This window comes from Urtica dioica, chromosome 1 (assembly GCF_054948205.1).
Source record: "Urtica dioica subsp. dioica isolate 48M chromosome 1, U.dioica_male_clone48M_v1_H2, whole genome shotgun sequence".
Classification (NCBI taxonomy): domain Eukaryota; kingdom Viridiplantae; phylum Streptophyta; class Magnoliopsida; order Rosales; family Urticaceae; genus Urtica; species Urtica dioica.
Genome location: NC_142756.1, coordinates 7409291 through 7429884, shown reverse-complemented (window position 1 = coordinate 7429884; position 20594 = coordinate 7409291). Strand labels below are relative to the sequence as shown.

At 43.3% G+C, this 20594-nt stretch overlaps 2 protein-coding genes across 2 annotated transcripts; both read right to left on the bottom strand.

The window, feature by feature from the left end:
- On the bottom strand, nucleotides 1-1541 carry LOC149406913 (cyanidin 3-O-galactoside 2''-O-xylosyltransferase FGGT1-like). Its single transcript, XM_089609864.1, has 2 exons — nucleotides 861-1541; nucleotides 1-773 (listed from the first exon to the last, which is right to left on the bottom strand). The coding sequence occupies exons 1-2, from the start codon at nucleotides 1539-1541 to the stop codon at nucleotides 111-113; spliced, it is 1344 nt and encodes a 447-aa protein (XP_089465990.1). The 3' UTR covers nucleotides 1-110.
- A 9844-nt stretch (nucleotides 1542-11385) lies between these two features.
- On the bottom strand, nucleotides 11386-12651 carry LOC149406912 (uncharacterized). Its single transcript, XM_089617947.1, has 2 exons — nucleotides 12097-12651; nucleotides 11386-11898 (listed from the first exon to the last, which is right to left on the bottom strand). The coding sequence occupies exons 1-2, from the start codon at nucleotides 12649-12651 to the stop codon at nucleotides 11386-11388; spliced, it is 1068 nt and encodes a 355-aa protein (XP_089474073.1).
- Nucleotides 12652-20594: the final 7943 nt, after the last annotated feature.

Sequence of the window (20594 nt, the reverse complement as noted above, 5' to 3'; positions counted from 1 at the left end):
CCCTTTATTTATTTGTTTTGACTGGGTTTGAACATTTTTACGCAGTTCATAACCATAACCTTATTTTGGTAGTAAACAACTTTATTGAAAAACAGTAATTTAAATATGGATCAACAAATAATTAAATTCCGAAGCTTGTCACTGAAATCATCAATATAACCATCCTCAAGATCTTTGTCCCGTAGCAGTTTCTGCAGCTTGGCACGGTTGACTCTAATCTCTCTGCCCAATTCGTTACTTAGCTCATCACACATCACTGTATGAATGGCCTTGCTTAAGCTCCCCCTACAAAACCACCCGTTTTCTTCGTCTCTCTCGACCTCTATCCCCGCCTTGAGGGTGTTTCCGATCATCTTGGCCTGGAAGAAATGATCGCCCTCGTGCGGAATCATGACGAGCTGGCACGGATTCACCATGGCCTCCGTGAGCGACCCGGCTCCACAGTGCGTGACGAAGCAGCCGACGGAGGGGTGGGCCAGGATCTGCTGCTGCTGGATCCACCCTCCGTGGACCGCACCCCTCTCTCCCACTCTGTCCTCGAACCCTTTCACCGCCGCCAGAAAGGGCCGTCCACAGAGCTCCAGACCCGCCACGAGCTCCTCGAACTGGCCTCGGCTCATCCTCTGCTCGCTTCCGAGGCAACAATACACCACCGACCCACGCTCGAACCGGCTCAGAAACCCGTCCCATTTCGGGTCGAGTCCGGCGCTTTCCTCTGAAGCCGGCGGCTTAGGAGATATCGGTCCGGCGAGCCATATCTCCCGGTGGAATACCTTCGCCAGAAATATAAATTTAGAGAGATTAAAATGCAATAAATAAAGTATAAGATTTGTAGGGCAAAAAAATGAACTACGTCAAACCTTCTCCGTGAAGTCGACGAACGGGCCGTCGATCTCACGGCAGCCTTTAGTAGCGTAGGCGTCGCACTCCCTAACGCTGATTCCTATCCGTTCGGGGAGCTTCATGTTGCTTCCGAAAGCATGAGAGTCTGTCTCGATGAAGTAGGGAAGCTCGTGGCGGCGGAGCTTGATGGAGGAGTCGGGGAATCCCGACGGCGGCTCCAGAAGCCTCTCCGGCGCGGTTGACGTATAGCCGATCATGTAAGCCACGAAAACGGGGCTCACGATGCTGAAGTAGACCGTCTTGAAGCCCAAGGAACGCGCGAGCTTGGGGAGCCAGTACGCGAAGTCGAAGAAGACCACGTCGGGCGCGAGATCGCGGAGGAGGATCTCGACGTCGGGCTCGGTGCGGTCCATGGCGGTCGCGATGTGGGGGAACAGAGGGGCTGCCACGTCAGCGGTGGTCTCGGCCCCGGGCGGGAGGCCGTCCACGTGGGGGACGGTGACGGGGACGAAGGCGACGAGGTCGGGGAATTCGTTCAAGTGTTTGAATTGGGATTGTGTTTTCGTGGGAATTAAGAACGAGACTCTGTGGCCTTTTCTGGCTAGTTTGTTGGCCAAGTGGAGAAATGGAGTAATATGTCCAAAAGCTAACCAGGGGTACATAGCAATGTGCAAAGAAGAAGAAGAAGAAGACTCCATGGATGTGCGGTGAAGGTTGAGTGAAGGAAATCGATAAATAGATAATATGTCGATTTAAATGTGGGCAGGGCAGCACAACAACTTTATTTATTTCAGTTTGCTCTGAAAATTTTCAGAGTAATTATTGAATCTAATGCAAACCTCGCGAGATGAAATCTATATCGTACAAATTTCCTTTATTGGTTAGTTATGGGACCGAGAGAGACAGCGTTTTTCTTTTTGATATATGAAAGATGAAGGCTATTCGTGGATGTGTTATATATCTTTAACTGTTATTAGAGCTTTATTCATATGATCAAAACTATTTTTTTCTATACAACTTAACTAACTCTTAAAAGTGTGTGGGGTTCCATCTAAAACCAAATTTGGTAATTAGAGGAGTAACCCACAAGCCTTATAAAGAGCCCATGATCGTAATACCCAGTCGATGTGGGGACTATCCTTGGTACTAACTAGTATGCTTATTTTTTGAGAAAAAAATTATATAACTAATTAAACGTCCGTCACTTTTCATATCTCACTCATGTTTTTTTTCTCCTAATAAAAATATCTTTGTATTTTAAATCTGATCAACGATTATTGAAATCTCGTTAACAGTCATTGACATATGATCAACAACCATTGAAATATGTTTTGACATTTTTTGAAATCTGGTGAATAGTCCGAGAGGTGGGGATTTAATTCAGCGTCGAGTAAAATGTTCGACGATTTGATATTCTTGTGTATAACTGATGGAGAACAAATCTCGTGGAGATACCTGGATGATAACTGAAACATTATAATGCGTAAAAAAACAAGGTATGATCTGACTAGAGGATTTTTGGCAGAGCAAAATTATCGCTTACTCAACAGCCCGAGCTGTTACTAAAGCGATTCTGACTCTTGTATTCCAAGTCAGTGGTCGGCTATTCTCGTCTGATATATGCAAGAACTCGTGAAGAGAGCCGTTTCTGAAACACTCCCGAACTATCATGTTATGCCCTAGCTCCGAACAATACCCAAAAATCTCCGCAATATTTGGATTGCGAAGCTTGGAGATTTTGGCAACAATGTCCGAAAACTCATCTGGTCTTCCACCTTAAAAAAGTGTTTGGCTAGTGTTTGTTATCTCTAATTAGTCTAGCTACTTGATTAGTGAATTCATAAACTAATTTAGAAACAGAGAGGTGATAAACGAGCGAGTTCTACCCGTCCATCGTTCACCTACTTAGAGCTATACGAAGACTAGGGGGTAAACGTAGTTCGTTGAAATTCCGGGCTAAATGCGGTTGTTTGTTTTAATAGAACTCAAACCGAGAGGTGTAGGTTCGTCAAATAGCTAGATCTCTAAAGACTCTAGAGAGTGGATGTTTTAGGAGAATTTAGACTAAGTTTTTCCACTCTAACCCGAACTTAGAATCGTCACCAAAAGCAACCGAGTAGAAGAACTAACGAAGTCGCGCCTCTTGTTTTTTTTTATAGTTTTTTAATCATTATTAATCTCTTTTATTCAATCTTGCTTTTGAATTAATTTCATTCTCAAAACATCAAAAACCCTCATATTTATATTTTCATACTTAAAAAGAAAACCTAATAAGTTTCCATCGAAAATTGATCAAAATTCTCGTGGGATCGATATCATGCTCTTTGCATTTTATTACTTGACGACTCGTGTGCTTGCATCGTGTGAGTTTTTTTCGTTAAGGAAAATTTCCATCAATATCATATATTAACCAGACCATAAATTATGTATCTGATAGAACAAGAATGGTGATTCTTGTATTCTGAGTGCTAATGCCTGAAAATGGATCAACACGAGAACCGGTCCGCGGTTCGGTCTAGGGCCGGACCCTATGACCGCGCGGTGGTCGAACGGAGAAGTTGTCTCAACACGTGTACCTCCGCCGTGCCGGAAAAGGATTTCCGACGACTCGTCACCTGAGAAAAGAGAGAGACGTAAGCTAAAGGACCGCAGAGGGGTTTCCTCCGGCGGGCACTCCGACGCTCAACATTAGTCTGGGTGTCGCGCTTTGAGTTCTAGAGAGAGAAGTTGAGGTTTTGTAAGTGTGAGCCAAAACTTACCTCCAAAAGGGAAAAATTGAGGTATTTATAGGATTTTGAATGTGAAAAGTTACGGAAACTTTACCGGAGGGATCCTCTGGTTTTGTGAGCTTTACCGGAGGGATCTCCCGGTTTTGTGGGTTTTACCGGAGGGATCCTCCGGTTTTGTGAGCTTTACCGGAGGGATCTTCCGATTTTGTGAGTTTTACCAGAGGTGTCCTCCAGTTTTGTGAGCTTTACCAGAGGTGTCCTCCGGTTTTGTGAGTTTCACCAGAGGTGGGATTGGCCCTTGGCAGGGCTGGGATTGCCTTCACAATTTTTGGGTTGGACTTCCTCCTGGAGGTCGAATCTGGTCTGGAGGTCGAGCTGAGGCCGAGGTCGAGCTCACGAAGCCGAGGTCGAGCTGAGGCCGAGGTCGAGCTCATGAGGCTGAGGTCGAGCTGAGGCCGAGGTCGAGCTGAGGCCGAGGCCGAACTCATGAGGCCGAGGTCGAGCTGAGGCCGAGGTCGAGCTCTTGAGGCCGATGTCGAGCTGAGGCCGAGGTCGAGATGAGGCCGAGGTCGAGCTCACGAAGCCGAGGTCGAGCTGAGGCCGAGGTCGAGCTCATGAGGCTGAGGTCGAGCTGAGGCCGAGGTCGAGCTGAGGCCGACACTACTACAAATACAGTTTTCCGGTGCGGATGACTTTTGGGTGCGACTATTCGCACCTAAAAGTCGCACCAAAAAGGCTTTCAGGTACGAATAGTCGGACCCAAAAATCAATTAAGCGCTGCAAAATTTGGGTGCGACTTGTCGCACCCAAAAGTGTGTTAATACTTTTGGGTGCGACTTAGTCGCACCCAATACTTTCTCCAAAGTAATAGGTGCGACTAAGTCGCACCTAAATGACCTAAATTTTTCCTAAATTTTTCCGCGGCCAAACTCCCCCTTTTTTTTTTACAAATGTCATTGGGTGCGACTTTCTCGCACCCGAAATCACTGACACAGGTCATTGGGTGCGACAAAGTCGCACCCAAAGGTGTCATTGGGTGCGACAAAGTCGCACCCAAATTCAAAAGTCTGTATAAATTAAGCAGCAGCTCGGGTTTTCATTCTATCGCCAAAGACCCAAAAAAAAGAACTCCTGCAATTTCTCTCTCCGATTTCTCTCCTGCATTTGCTCCCACCCCCGTCGCCGCCACCACTCCGACCGCCACCACTACCACTCTCTCTCAGCCTCCGACCGCTCTTCCTCGCGCGACCCCTCGACGCCTCTGCACCAACAAGTGGTGGCGCCACCACTACCACTCTCTCTCAGCCACCACTAGTGCATGACCGAGCCTTACCGTCGCCGCCACACTCTTCTCTCCTCCTTCTTCCTCTCTTCTACCTCGCGAGCTGTTGGCCGAACCCCTCCACCATCGCGCGCGCTCCAGTCGAGGAAGCAACACCTCCGCGAGCTCGCCGTGGCCACCGCCCGATAAAGAGACGCCGGGAAGGAGAGATAACACGCCGAGGAGTCCAAAATTCACGAGAATCTCGGTAAGAAAATCAAACCCGAAATGGATTTTGAGATCTAGGGTTCTTGGTTTTAATTTTTGGGGGTTTTGAATCCAAGTTGAATTCAGTGAAATTGGTTAGTATTATATGTTGTTTGGACTCGATTGTTGATGTTTATAGCTCGAATTTGTGGATTGAACTCGAATTTCCTTGGTTTGGTAGTGTTTTGGCCGAAAATCTCATGAACTATGGTTGGTTTTGGGGCTTTTGGTATTGTTAAAGTCGCACCTAAAGGTATCAACGGGTGCGACTTTCGACCTTTAGGTGCGAAAAAAGTCGCACCCAATGCTGTTTTTTGTACTAGTGCGAGGTCGAACTCATGAGGCCGAGGTCGAGCTGAGGCCGAGGCCGAAATGAGTCCGAGGTCGAGCTCATGAGGCCGATGTCGAGCTGAGGCCGAGGTCGAGATGAGGCCGAGGCCGAACTCATGAGGCCGAGGTCGAGCTGAGGCCGAGGTCGAACTCATGAGGCCGAGGTCGAGCTGAGGCCGAGGCCGAACTCATGAGGCCGAGGTCGAGCTCATGAGGCCGATGTCGAGCTGAGGCCGAGGTCGAGCTCATGAGGCCGAGGTCGAGCTGAGACCGAGGTCGAGCTCATGAGGCCGAGGTCGAGCTGAGGCCGAGGCCGAACTTATGATGCCGAGGTCGAGCTGAGGCCGAGGCCGAACTCATGAGGCCGAGGTCGAGCTCATGAGGCCGAGGCGGAACTCATGAGGCCGAGGTCGAGCTCATGAGGCCGAGGCCGAACTCATGAGGCCGAGGTCGAGCTGAGGCCGAGGTCGAGCTCACGAAGCCGAGGTCGAGCTGAGGCCGAGGTCGAGCTCACGAAGCCGAGGTCGAGCTGAGGCCGAGGCCGAGCTCATGAGGCCGAGGTCGAGCTGAGGCCGAGGCCGGGCTCGTGAGGCCGAGGTCGAGCCTGCCTCGAGGCCGAGCTCGCCTGGAGGCCAAGCTCGCCTGGAGGTCGAGCTCAAGGCTTGGAGGTCGAGCTCGCCTGGGGGTCGAGCTCGTTTGGAGGTCGAGCTCGTTTGGAAGTCGAGCTCGCCTTGAGCTAGAGCTCGCCTGCAGGTCGAACCAGGCTGGAGGTCGAGCTCGCTGGAGGACGAGCCTGGCTTGGAGGTCGACCGTGGCTGGAGATCGAGCTCGCCCGGGGGGTCGAGCTCGCCTTGTGGTCAAGCCCGGCTTGGAGGTCGAGCTCGCCTGGGGGGAAGATTGGTGTTTCAGAGGGAAATCCACCAGGCAGGAGGCCCACGCAGAAGCAAGGCCCATTAGGAGAAAGTGTGAGTTAGGCGGATGACGTGGCGAAAGCAAAATAAATCCTTGCGTGTTAGCTGCCGAGATTCGATCCGGGGACCACCCACTTCAATCCTCCAGCCAGCGATTACCACTAGGCTATCTGTACGTTTTGTTCTCTTTTGGGGAAATATAATATAACTACAATTTTCGTTGTGTGTGAAATAATGGCATAACACTGAGTATATTATCAATGAAGTACTTTTTTTTTTCTTTTACTATAGCTACTCTTAAAGCCCTGTATTGGTCTATTTTTATTCCCCAGAATTATCAATAACTATATAATATGGTATCGAAGTAATTGGGTTGAGCGAGAGTACTAGTTCTGACCTGAATTCAAAGGGCGATTGTGTCAGCAAATCGGGCAAGCGATTTGTGAGGGTAGAGTCCAAGCAGAGCAAGATCTGTTAATAAATCATTTATGGAAAAATATCATATGTATCATTATTGTTTAATCAAAATGTTGCGATTATTCCCACAATTTTCACAAATATCACATGTATTTCTTTAGATTACTATTTATAACATGTTTATACCCTAAAAAAATGTATTTTATCAAATATGATCCTTTTCATAATTTGTAATTGACTTTATAATTAAAAAACATATGAAATGCCAATAATAATATGATCTTCTATTTATTTTTCATTTTATAAAAAAAAACATATCTCCATTTATTTTCATTTTATAAAAAAAAAAAAAAAAAATCCTCCTTCATTTTAAGATGAGCTTGGAGATTGGCTCCGACGGCCCAATAAAACGATACCGATGAACTTGGACTTTTGTGGGTTTGATGAAGAAGAAAAAGGAAATGTGCCCAATACGATTTTCTTCCGTCTCCACACTAAATTTTATATCTTTTTAAAATATTTCTTATCTTTGAGAATAACAAAATGGTAGGTATTCATTAATATATTTTTTTCATAAAATAAAATATAAATAGGTGAATAACATTTAGGGTAAATAAGTCAAAACTCTAAAGTCAATAAAATTTTAGTTTAAGGGATATATTTGATATATAAATGAGTTTTATGATATAACTATGATATAAGTGGTAATCTGAATGGACAGATGTGATATTTTTAAAAACTGTGAGAATAATTGCATCATTTCGACTAAACGGAGGGGATGCATATGATATTTTCCCTCCCATAATTTATTGAGCAAAAGAAAATAACAATCTCTTCCGATTTGGGAATGACGGAAACGTATGTTGTTTTAATAAATTAAAATTATAACATTGGACCGAAAAATAGATCAACACTTAAGAACCACGCGATGAGATCAAAGGCTATACCTTATGATCACACGTGGACCGAAGGGTCATGGGTTCCTCGCATTGAAGCTCTTACTTCGTCAGAAAGTCAATTTATGGTCGCTCGTCACTTGAAAAAAAGAGAAAAAGTGAGCTAGTGACGCGCATAGGATTTTCTCTTGACACATGCTAGACATTAACCCAATTGCTATGTGAGATGGGAGAGTTTTTTTTAGCCATTTATATCTACATGAATTGTAATTCTTTCTTTGGTTTAAAATTTTATAATCCACTACTTTTTTTATTCATTTCTTCGGTAGTTATACTTTTTTGTTTTTTTGAAATCGTGGGCAGCACCACGTAAAATATATTAGAAACCCTCACTTAAGTGGCGGAGGAATACCGTGGTTACATTATGGACTAATACCATGTAGGTCGTTCTCGGCCTCCCGACACACAGAGGGAGGGGCCGATCCCAACCACCTGGCGCCCGAAACAAAATTAAGCGCATAGCTAGCAAGAACATGAGCTACCTTATTACAACCACGCTGGTGAAAATTAAAGATAACACTATCAAAACTAGGCGTAAGTAAAAAAATGTCTTTAATCACTATACCAAGCTCCGTAGTGTTTATCACTGATCTTTTGATGACTGAGATCACCTCGAGGCAGTCCGATTGAATAATAATGTGAGACCAACCCATATCCATAGCAAAGATCATACCTTGAAAAATCGCCGACGCTTCCGATAACTGGGGAGAGAGACCAAGATGGAGAACCTTAATTTCCGAGCCAAGGATCTCTCCTCTATCATTCCTCGCCACGATTCCAAGGCATATCTGTCTCTCTTCTACGCGAAGGGCTGCGTCCGAAGAAATGGCGACCTTATCAACCGGAGGAGGCTCCCAAGCTTCTGGCTTCCGCCGGGACTTCTCATCTTTAGTCCCAAGACACGCTTCTCGGTAGTCGTGAATAAAGCCCCCGGCCCATTCAAGAAGGCCTTCTGGAGAACCCACCTTCCTCCCCGAGCATACATTATTCCTGTGATTCCAAATTTCCCACATAATAATAAGAAAGAATTCAAAATCACATACCTTAAGATCCGTCGAGGCAAGAAGAAGAGATCCAATGATATCCCCGGCCTGAACCATCCGGATGGTGTCTTTAAAACCTCCAACCTTCCACATCTTCCTGGACCACGTACAATCCCACATCGCATGAAAAATAGTCTCCTCCTCGGATTCACAAACCGGGCAGTGAGTCTCAGTAATGATACGCCGTTTACGTAGTAAGGAACGAGTCGGGATCCTCCCTTTACATACACGCCAAACGAAATGCTTAACCTTTGGCGGGATCTTAAGACTCCAGAGCTTATTCCACCACTCCCTGTTTCCGGACGGAGAAGATGGACCCTCTATGATAGTCGAATCCAAGGCAACCCTGTAACCACTCTTAACCGAATATTCCCCATCTTTTGTGAAATGCCACCTAAGCATATCCGGTCCACCGCCTCTGCTTTCCGGAATACTAAGAATGGCATCCACATCCTCGGGGGAGAACATGGCAGTAATGAGAGGGATATTCCAAGCTCCCCTGACATCTCTGAGTTCTGAAACTCGCATCTCGTCTGGGATAGGAGGAGCATCGCTGAGCATAAAGTTCGGGGGCCGGGGAATCCAACGGTCGGAAACCACAGACGTGTTCTCTCCATCTCCAATCCTCCATCTCGAGCCTCTGATAATGAGCTCTTTACCCCAACACAGGCTTCTCCAAACATATGAACCTGTATCCATCGATCTATCCTTTTTTTTTCTTTTTGAGGTATATATCTTTTTAATTATTGCTAGCAAATGAGGCCCTACCTCGACGTCTTGGTTCAAATATATTGACAACGTGCATAATTTAATATATATTGAGGTATCTATCTTTTTAATTATTGCTAGCAAACGAGGCCCTACCTCGACATCTTGGTTCAAATCTATTGCCAACGTGTAAAATGTAACAAATAGGCCAATAATGGATTTTTTTTTCCACAAGTTTCTCATTCACACAATTCATATATTTGATTATATGAAATATTTAAGTTCATAATACAAAGAAATCTTATAAAGATTAAATAATGGACACAGATTGTTGTCTTGGAGGATTGAACTAATTAACCGTTATTGAAATATAGTTAACCGTTATTGAAATATAATTCAAAATACTGATATATTAAAATCCGGTTAACAATTATTGTAATCTAGTTAACCATTATTGAAATCTATTTCAAAATAGTGGTATATTAAAATCTGATTAATAATTATTGAAATCTGGTTAACAATTATTAAAATCTGGTTAACAATTATTGAAATCTTGTCAACAGTTATTAAAATCTGGTTAACATTTAGTAAGAGGAAGATAGACACTTCAAAAATCAAACAATTATTTATGAAAAATAAAAGGTTCAACGGTTAATATTGGAAAGAAAAAAAAATTAGGGAACATGACACATACATACCATGTTGAAATTCTGATTAGTTACGAAGACAAGATGTCGCACACAATGTATTGACAATGTGTCCGACAACTTGCTTGAACACAGATAATGGATAAACAACAAACAGTGCAAAAACAAAGTACACACGATATGTTTACCCAGTTCGGTGAAACACACCTACGTCTGGGGGCACTCTGCCAGTGGAAAGGATTTCACTATCTTGTAGTAAATAGTACACGCAAGGTTTATATATGATTACAATCATCAAATCAATAAAAACCTAGAGACTATTACCACCAGTGAACACCTAGTCAGGGACTCCCCCTGAATTTGAGCTCCGTATCAATTCCACCCTTCGAGCAACCGCCTGGCTCGGATGACCTTCAGTCTTCAGCTGTTCGTGAATCTTCAATCACGCGAACACAAAACCCAACTCTCACAGACACTCAATCTTTGAGGAATAGTGTTTGAGAGAATACACCGCGATCAACAAAACACAAAGCCTCACAGTCCGCCGGTCTTGCACGTCTAAGAGCTCTAAGTGTTTTATCAAAAGCATCAAAGCTGCTAAGGGGGAGCGCATGGCTTTTATAGCAGCTTCACAAGCCTAGAAGTAAATCTAGGGTTTCCTTACCCAGCCTCAAACAAATATCACATAATCAAGTCATCAACGAGGCAAATATCTTATAATGAAGTCAGCAGCGAGGAAATATCTCATAATCAAGTCACCAGCGAAGCAATCTTTCAATACTGGAAACTTGCCTGAAATAAAGTCTGCACACAGGAGGAAAGATGTCACACCAGAAGTAGAAGCATAACGACCGACATCTTTCCACACAACTTGCACTAAAAAATAAAGCCAACATATAACGTATCAACAATCTCCCCCTTTGGCTATTTTTTAGGCAAGCACTTTTAGGAACAGTTCTCATACAAGCGTCATGACCAGAGAAGAGGACAAAATAAATGACCTCATGACACCTCTCCCCCTGATTGCCTCAAAATAATACCAAAGGCAAGGATCGACCAACACAGAGGGAGAAACAAACAGCGGCCTGAAAAGGATGAGAACTTGAACAAACAGCATTATATAAACCATCAAAAGAAAGATGTTCAGGTTTTACACACCAACTTAACATAGTCTGAAACATATGATGAACTGTAGCACAAACCAAACATAAAGAAGTCTGAAAAGAAGTTGTATAATACAGACCAGATCTTGAACAGAGAGAGAGAGAGAGATTTAAACCAAATCACCATCGTTACGAACATCAACCCGGTCACTGCCAATGCCTTCTTCATCGTCTTCAGACTTGTCAGCATCCTCAGAGTCTTCAACAGCATCAGAAACATCAGACACAGTGGCTTGGCCAGGCTGAGAAGCGGTAGCTGAACTAGGAGCAGTGAGATCACGAACAAGAGCTTCGCACTTGGACTTCCTGTTGGAGAGAGTCTCGATAGTCCTTTTAAGAGTCTCAATCTCCTCAAGAAGTTCTTTCAACACAATCCTCTGAACTTCTTCTGTCATTATCCCCAAACGAAGTTTGCTCCCTGAGATGTCAGATGTCTCGGTAGAAGGTCTGACAAGATCTTGAGCATGTTTCCCATCAAACAATTTGTGACTGAAGTTGAGAACACCAGGTCTTTTTCCCACCACATCTGTGCTTCGCAGAATGTTCTTGTTTTGCTTGAGCAGGATACCAGTGATGAGGGAAGGGAAACCTATGGGGAGCTTCACTGCAAACGACTTGGCATGCTTTGCCAAGTGATCAAAGACAAAATCACCAAAATCAAAGGAGGAACGGGTACCTATCTGGTAGATTAGGCGAGCCAGATCCGCCTTGATACTCGACCCATGTGAGGAGGGAGCCCAATTGGCGATGGCGATGCGATAGAGGATAGAATATTTGGCAGAGAGATCAGCAGATGACAAAGTCTCCTTGGAAGGCTAGACCTTGGTTTCGTCACCCGTGATTTCTTGAGCGATGATGTTCAGAGAGGGAACTCTATCGGCAGTAATGATCTTCCCACGACCAAGGTACTCGTTGATGACATAAGGAGAGATCTCAAAACAATGTCCTCTGACGAAGACCTTTCGGAATTCAGCATCATCAGGAGCATCGAAGGACGAGGAGAGATTGACGATGAATTCCTTTACCAAAACAGGATAGTATACTCCAATGCTTGAGACAGTCCTAAGCATCTCAGCGTCGTGCAAAAGCTCAATAACGGCATCTATCTTGAGAGCCTCAGCAGACAATTCCTTTTCAGGAAAAATGGCTCGATGATACACATACCTCCATTTGAGGATATCATCTTCCTTATGGAACGAGACATTGTCCATAGGGGCAGCAGGGACATTCTTTGGGAGCTTTTGCCCTCCCACCGATCTCTTGGTTCCCAACCCAAGAGAGATCACAGGTTCCTCTTCCTCAAACTCATGGCCCTCGTCAGTAGGAGACATAGGAGTCTCAGCAGGCTTCTTTACACGCTTCTTTATCATGCCCATCTTTTCTTTCTTCTTCTACTTCTTTGCAGGGATGAGAGCAGCCTGAGCACTTTCTTCCAACAGCTTTCTCTTCTTCTTTCTCTTCTCCGACAGAAGAGTGGCAATACATACGTCGTCAGCTTTTTGGACCTTCTCTTTCAGAGATGCAAGAATATCTTCTCCACCATCCTAAACTTGATCAGTTTTCCCCTCTTGACTCAGAGAAGAAGATGTTGGAACATCTTTCGCGACATCTCCACTTAAACCCAGAATGCCGCCAATGGCATCAACTGGAGGAGGCTCTTGTTCACCGAGGAGCGAATCCAACATATCACTGTCCCTAGGATTTTCATTAGGGGGAAGAGAGGTATCAGGGCTACCTTGCACAACCTTGTGAGGGCTCTCAATGGGGGATCCACCAGTGTGGATTTCTTCTTCAGGAGTAGCGTCTTCTTTTCTTCCTTCTTCAGAAGAACTGCTGGTGCTTACTTCTCCGGTAATGTATGTGATTGAGAGAGCGGTTTTCTTGAGTAGGGCATTTCGTGCGGCTGAGAGAGAAGGATTCTTGAGCAGGGCACCTCCGGCCTGACCATCGACGCGTTTATTGGATCGCAAACCTCGAACCCGGACCCCGTGTCTATTACTCTCTAACCCGAGCCCCTTAGATTTGACATCTTTCGCCTTCATCGCGGTTTTCTCTTTCTTGGGAGGAATGGTAGTAATGATCCCGCTTCTGGTCCCAACCATTTTGTCAGGAATTCGAATAAAACTGTCACAGAGATAACCGTCGAGAGGAGTGAGAGCGCAAATAAGGGAAATAGTGTGAAAGAGGGGCGAAGAAAAATGCGAGAAAATTAGAAATAAGCAGAAGGTAACTTCCCAGTTTATCTCGAAAACGCAACCGTCTGCATGTAGGAGAGCATGGCAAGGAGTAATACGACATCGTAGCAAGGAATGGGCCATGGTCATCCACCGGCCCAAGAGAAGAACAAATGGCATTTTAGCCCGGCACTTTAGTCGAATGGGCCAACCAGAAAAATGGGCCCATGAGAGAACTTTCACGAAACATGTGCGAACAAAAATCAGTGAGGTACCAGCTTTGACAACACAGAGGATAAAACCAAAAATCCCTCCGAAAAACAGTAATTGCTATTGTTCAATCACACACAATCCTAGGGAGGATCTGAGATTTTCAAACCGGTTAACATCCAAAGCCTTAGTGAAAATATCTGCGAGCTGTTTTTCGGTATGAATATATTCGAGTTTGATCTTTTTATCTTCCACAAGATCTCGAATGAAATGATGTCTGATCTCAATATGTTTGGTCTTACTGTGTTGAACTGGATTCTTAGAGATGTTGATGGCACTAATATTGTCGCAGAATAATGTCATGACATCTTGTCCAACATCATATTCAGCAAGCATCTGTTTCATCCAAAGGAGCTGAGTGCAACTGCTCCCTGCAGCAATGTATTCAGCCTCAGCTGTGGATAAGGAGATGCAGTTCTGCTTCTTGCTGAACCAGGAGATGAGATTGTTTCCAAGGTAGAAACATCCACCAGAGGTACTTCTTCTATCGACTGTCCTACCTGCCCAGTCAGCATCATAGTATCCCACAAGCGTAGAGGAGGTATCATAAGTATATAAGAGGCCAAAATTAGCAGTTCCTGAGATGTACCTTATGATTCGCTTGGGTTGAGTCAGATGACTAGCTTTGGGATTAGCTTGATATCGAGCACACACACCTACAGAGTAGGCTATGTCTGGTTGGCTAGCAGTGAGGTATAGGAGACTACCAATGATACTCTTGTAGAGGCTTTGATCAACAGATTCTCCATGTTCATCCTTAGTAAGTTTAATATGAGTAGCGGCGGGAGTCCGTTTGTGAGAGGATTTTTCCAAGCCAAACTTCTTCACTAAGTTTTTAGCATACTTACTTTGGGAGATAAAAATACAATCATTCATTTGCCTGATCTGAAAGCCCATAAAATAATTAAGCTCACCAACCATACTCATTTCAAATTCAGACTTCATTTGTCGAACAAAAAGATCCACCATCTTGTTCGACATTCCTCCAAAGACGATATCATCAACATAGATTTGAGCTATCATGAGGTTGCCATCCTCTTTCTTTATGAACAAGGTTTTATCAATGCCACCTCTGGTATAACCATGCCCGAGGAGCCTGCTTAAGGCCGTAGAGAGTTTTTCTGAGTTTGTAGACATGTTGTGGTAAGCTGAGATCTACAAAGCCTTTAGGTTGGACCACATAGACTTCCTCATTCAAGTACCCATTGAGAAAGACACTTTTAACATCCATCTAGAAAAGTTTGAAGTGTAGATGACAGGAGATGCCAAGTAAGAGTCTGATGGCTTCAAGTCTTGCAATAGGGGCAAAGGTTTCATCAAAGTCTACGCCTTCCACCTGTGTATAACCCTGCGCCATAAGTCTAGCTTTGTTTCGAGTTATATTGCCATGCTCATCATATTTATTTTTAAAAATCCACTTAGTTCCAATGACATTCACATTGTCGGGTTTAGGAACTAGCTCCTAGACTTCATTTCTTTCAAACTGAACAAATTCCTCTTGCATAGCATTAACCTAGTATTCATCATCAATAGCCTTATTTACATTCTTAGGTTCAATCTTAGAGACAAAGCAGAGATTACTAATCATCTCTCGATAGTTTACAGGAGGTTTTGGGCGAGTCCTCACTCTTTCATTGATTTCGCCAATCACCTCATAAGCAGGATGATTTTTCTGAATTCTTCTGGAAGGAATTCTTTGTTCAGTCACAGGAGGAGTCCCTTCATCCGGAACAATGTCGCTCACTTTGTCATCAGCATCTGTCCTGACATTAGGGCTTCCAGAGGAGATGTCGTCCAACGAGTTCTCAGCAACTATCCTGACATCTGTGTCACTAGGAAAAACTTCATCTTCATCATTAGTACTGTTAGTAACATCATGATCATCGTTTACCACCACATTTATGGATTCCATCATAGCCTTAGTGCGTTTGTTAAAGACACGATAGGCCCGACTATTTTTAGAGTACCCAAGAAATATACCTTCATCACTTTTAGGGTCAAATTTACGTCGAGGATCCCTGTCAACAAGGATATAACAAACAGAACCAAAGACATGGAAGTATTTCACATTTGGCTTTCTCCCCGTCCATATTTCATAGTGAGTGATGGAAGTACCTGGACGAATAGTAACTCTATTATGAATATGGCAAGCAGTATTGAGAGCTTCAGCCCAGAAATGTGCTGGAATATCTTTGGCCAATATCATCACTCTGGCCATTTCTTGAAGGGTTCGATTTTTCCTTCCAAAAATTCCATTTTGTTGCGGTGTGATGGGAGCAGAGAATTCATGGGCTATTCCTTCTGCAGTACAAAACTTAGCAAAGCTCATATTCTCAAATTCTCTCCCATGATCACTCTGAATTCTGATCACTTTGCCGATGCTTTCTCCTTTTTCTCTTTGAACCTTCTTGCATAAGGCTTCAAAAACAGCAAAAGTGTTAGATTTCTCATGAATAAAATCAACCCAAGTATACCTGGAGTAGTCATCCACACACACAAACACGTATCTCTTCCCTCCAAGACTCTCGACCTGCATCTGTCCCATCAGATCCATGTGGAGAAGTTCCAGAACACGAGATGTGGTAAGATGTTGCACCATCTTGTGAGACTTCTTGACCTGTTTCCCAATCTGGCATTCACCACATATTCTTTCTTCAACAATCTTTAGATTGGGGACACCGATAATGGCTTTCTCAGAAATAATTTTCTGCATGCTCCTGAGATTCAAGTGACCAAGTTTTTGATGCCACAGCTTGGTTTCGTCAACCTTGGTCATGAGACAGTTGTTGGTCTGAGTGTTTTGAACGGGAGACCACATGTAGCAGTTGTCACGAGATCTGGTTCCTCGCATCAGTTCATCTTGTTCCTCATTTACCACCACACACTTATCACTAGTAAAATTGACACGTAAATTCATATCACAAAGCTGACTAATACTGATAAGATTAGCAGTAAGACCTTCTACCAGCAAAGCCTCAGTCAAGCAAGACATACCAGGATAGTTTAGCTGACCTTTACCCATAATTTTGGCTTTCACTCCATCTCCAAAGGTAACATGACAGTTAGAGTAAAGTTTCATGTTGGTCGGGAAGGTATGATCACCTGTCATGTGGCGAGAGCAACCACTATCGAAGTACCAGTCACTCCCGATGGACGCACTCAGAGATGTGTAAGCAATATTGGGATGGTAGGACGTGTCTTTTACTCTCCATTCCAACCGAGTAGAAGGTTGTCGGCGAGGAAGGGTGTTTCTGTGAACGAACTTTTGCTGACGGACATTTCTCCCGTATAATCGATAGCAAAAAGGTCGAATATGGCCATTTCTACCACAACAATGGCAGACCCAATGAGGTCTGTTGACAAGTGACCTGGTTGGTCCAGAGGGATGTTGCTGATGTAGATCTTGAAACTTGTCATTACCAGATGGTTGAGGCATGTTTCGTGACATATGGCTAGCATGCTTTTGGGGAACAAAAGTGGTGTGGGATGATGAAGCACCATGAGTATATCCAAACCCCTTCATGTTCTTTGCAGATTTACCAATGGTGAGGATTTTGTCAAGACTGTCAGTCCCGGAGTTCAGCATCCTGACTGATTTAGCCATCTGATCTAGTTATCCATTCAGCCGACTGACTTCCTTTTTCAGATCTACAATGGTTTTTAGGCGCCTTGCTTGTCTTCAGTCAGAGTGAGGATAAGAGCACTCTGTTTATCGAGAATCTGGGATTCCTCAACCCATTTGGTGTGCAGAGTACTGTATGCATCATTCATGGCATCGTCAGATAGTTTTTCATCTAGAACAAATTTCTGAGAGCATTCACCAAATTCATTATTAGATTCATGAGTATGGATAGAGGCAGTAAAGGCCACAAAGTTACTTATCTGGTCGGAGTCGCTATCTTCATCTTCTTCATCCGATAGAGTAGCGTTGTACCTTTTTTCTGTTTCTTTATGAAGTTGGGATGCTCCTTCTGAATATGTCCGAAACCTTCACATTCATGACACTGAATACCTTTCCCTTTTCCGGAGCGTTCACCACTTTTACCATTCCCGTGAGGGTTAATATTCTTCTAGAATCTTTGTTGGAAATTGTCCTTGACATCTTGCGAGACATTTTTATCATTCATCTGATTGAGTCTCTTCATAACCCTGCTATAATTTTTTGCCAGCATAGCTATAGTAATATCATTGTCAGAATCCGAGTATACATGTTCCTTTTGTTCATGAATAGAGCTTTTGAGGGCCATTCCTTTGTATTTCTTCTCCATCTTGGGCAGAGAAAGCTCAAAAGTCATGAGGGATCCCATGAGTTCGTCAAACTTTAGCGTTTTCAGGTCATGGACTTCTTCAATGGCCGTGATCTTCATTTTGAATCTTGGGCTTAAAGCCCTCAGCGTTTTTCGAACAAGATCTTCATCGGTCATGGGTTTCCCGAGAGAGTAGGATTCATTGCCAAGGTCTCGGATGCGAACGTTGAATTCAGCAACTGATTCATCTTCAAGCATAGTGAGGGCTTCAAAGTTAGTTGTGAGATACTGTAGTTTCTGCTCACAGACTTTTGTGGTTCCCTCATAGGCAACGGCAAGAATTTCCCAGGCCTCTTTGGCACTAGTGCAGGTGTTTATAAGCCTGAAAACATTTTTATCAACTCCGTTAAAAATGGCATTAAGTGCACGAGAGTTACTCAGAGCAGGCACCTAGATCTTTTGGTGGTTTCCTGTTTTTTTTCTGATTACCAGATATGGATAGTTTCAGAGAGGGAGGTTCAGTCAATCGCCCTCCAGTACTCGATGGAACCAACTATGGTTACTGGAAAGCCCGCATGAGCGCCTACCAATTGATACAACCCTTTGGGTAGAACTCATCCTCAAAAGCTAGCTATTAGGGAGAGGGTGCCCAAGAGGTTATAAACCCACATGCCAAGCCCATACTTTAGCAATGTGGGACTCTCACATGTCAATATCATACTTAACAATGTGAGAGTCAACTAGGATCGTAACAATACCCCACGCTTGAAGAACCAACGTCCTCGTTGGTCACGGCCATGTTGGTCACGGCCACGTTGGTCACGGTTGGCACCCCCTTTGGGTCCAAGCCACCACTCCGTGGGCCACCACTCCGTGGGCTACCACTCCGAGTGTTGGAACCAAGATGGGACCCGCTCTGATACCAATTGAAATTTTGATTAGTTGCGAAGACAAGATGTCGCACACAATGTATTGACAATGTGTCCGACAACTTGCTTGAACACAGATTATGGATAAACAACAAACAGTGCAAAAACAAAGTACACACGATATGGTTACCCAGTTCGGTGAAACACACCTACGTCTGGGGGCACTCTGCCAGTGGAAAGGATTTCACTATCTTGTAGTCAATAGTACACACAAGGTTTATATATGATTACAATCATCAAATCAATAAAAACCTAGAGACTATTACCACTAGTGAACACCTAGTCAGGGACTCCCCCTGAATTTGAGCTCCGTCTCAATTCCACCCTTCAAGCAACCGCCTGGCTCGGATGACCTTCAGTCTTCAGCTGTTCGTGAACCTTCAATCACGCGAACACAAAACCCAACTCTCACAGACACTCAATCTTTGTGGAATAGTGTTTGAGAGAATACACCGCGATCAACAAAACACAAAGCCTCCCAGTCCGTCGGTCTTGCACGTCTAAGAGCTCTAAGTGTTTTATCAAAAGCGTCAAGGCTGCTAAGGGGGAACGCATGGCTTTTATAGCAGCTTCACAAGCCTGGAAGTAAATCTAGGGTTTCCTTACCCAGCCTCAAACGAATATCACATAATCAAGTCACCAGCGAGGCAAATATCTTATAATGAAGTCAGCAGCGAGGCAATATCTCATAATCAAGTCACCAGTGAAGCAATCTGTCAATACTGGAAACTTTCCTTAAATAAAGTCTGCACACAGGAGGAAAGATGTCACACCAGAAGTAGAAGCATAACGACCGACATCTTTCCACACAACTTGCACTAAAATAAACAAGTTTATTTATTGACAAAGTCATCAATCAATAAGTAGTTATTAGTTACGAAATTAGAACCCAGACCTAGGTAAAAAATATATATATTTTAAATGATCATAATTTATATATTATCCCATGCATGCGTGTGTATATATATATATATATATATATATATATATATATATATATATATATATATATATATATATATATATATAACGTATCAATACATGTGTTTTAGTTAAATGTCGTTTAACGTTTGATTTTAAAAAATGTCGAGTTTGTACCTGCTGTTTAATTAAAATGACAAAATTATACCCTAAAATAGAAAATTGGACCACGAATCTTCTTTTGATTAACTTTTTATTGATATTGACTCTAATATATATGTATGTAAACCCTATTTTACACTTATTCATTCGCGCTCTATATGTAATTTATTTAAGAACGAAAAAAAACAATGTCTATAAATCATGGAAAATACATATCAAAGAAAGGGGTAAAAATCGACAATCGATAGGTTATCAAAATCACTGATTCGAGCAGGGAATCTAAGACTCGGAGTTGCAATTCAAACATGAAAGGAATCCATCTCTTGGGAGGTACGATTTTTATTCGTCTATTTCGATTTAGAGCTATTTTTAATTTAAGATTGAATTTGAGGGTTAGGGTAGTAGTTTGGGTTCGATTCGATTTCTTATATAATAGAACATCAATGAAAAGTCAATAAAAGAAAGATTCATAGCTCCGTTGTCTATTTTATGGTATAATTTCATCATTTTAATTAAATAGAGAGTACAAACTCAACATTTTTTAAAATTAAATGATGAACTCGACAGTTCACTAAAACACATGGTATATATGTGTCATTTTTAAAAAAAAAAAAAT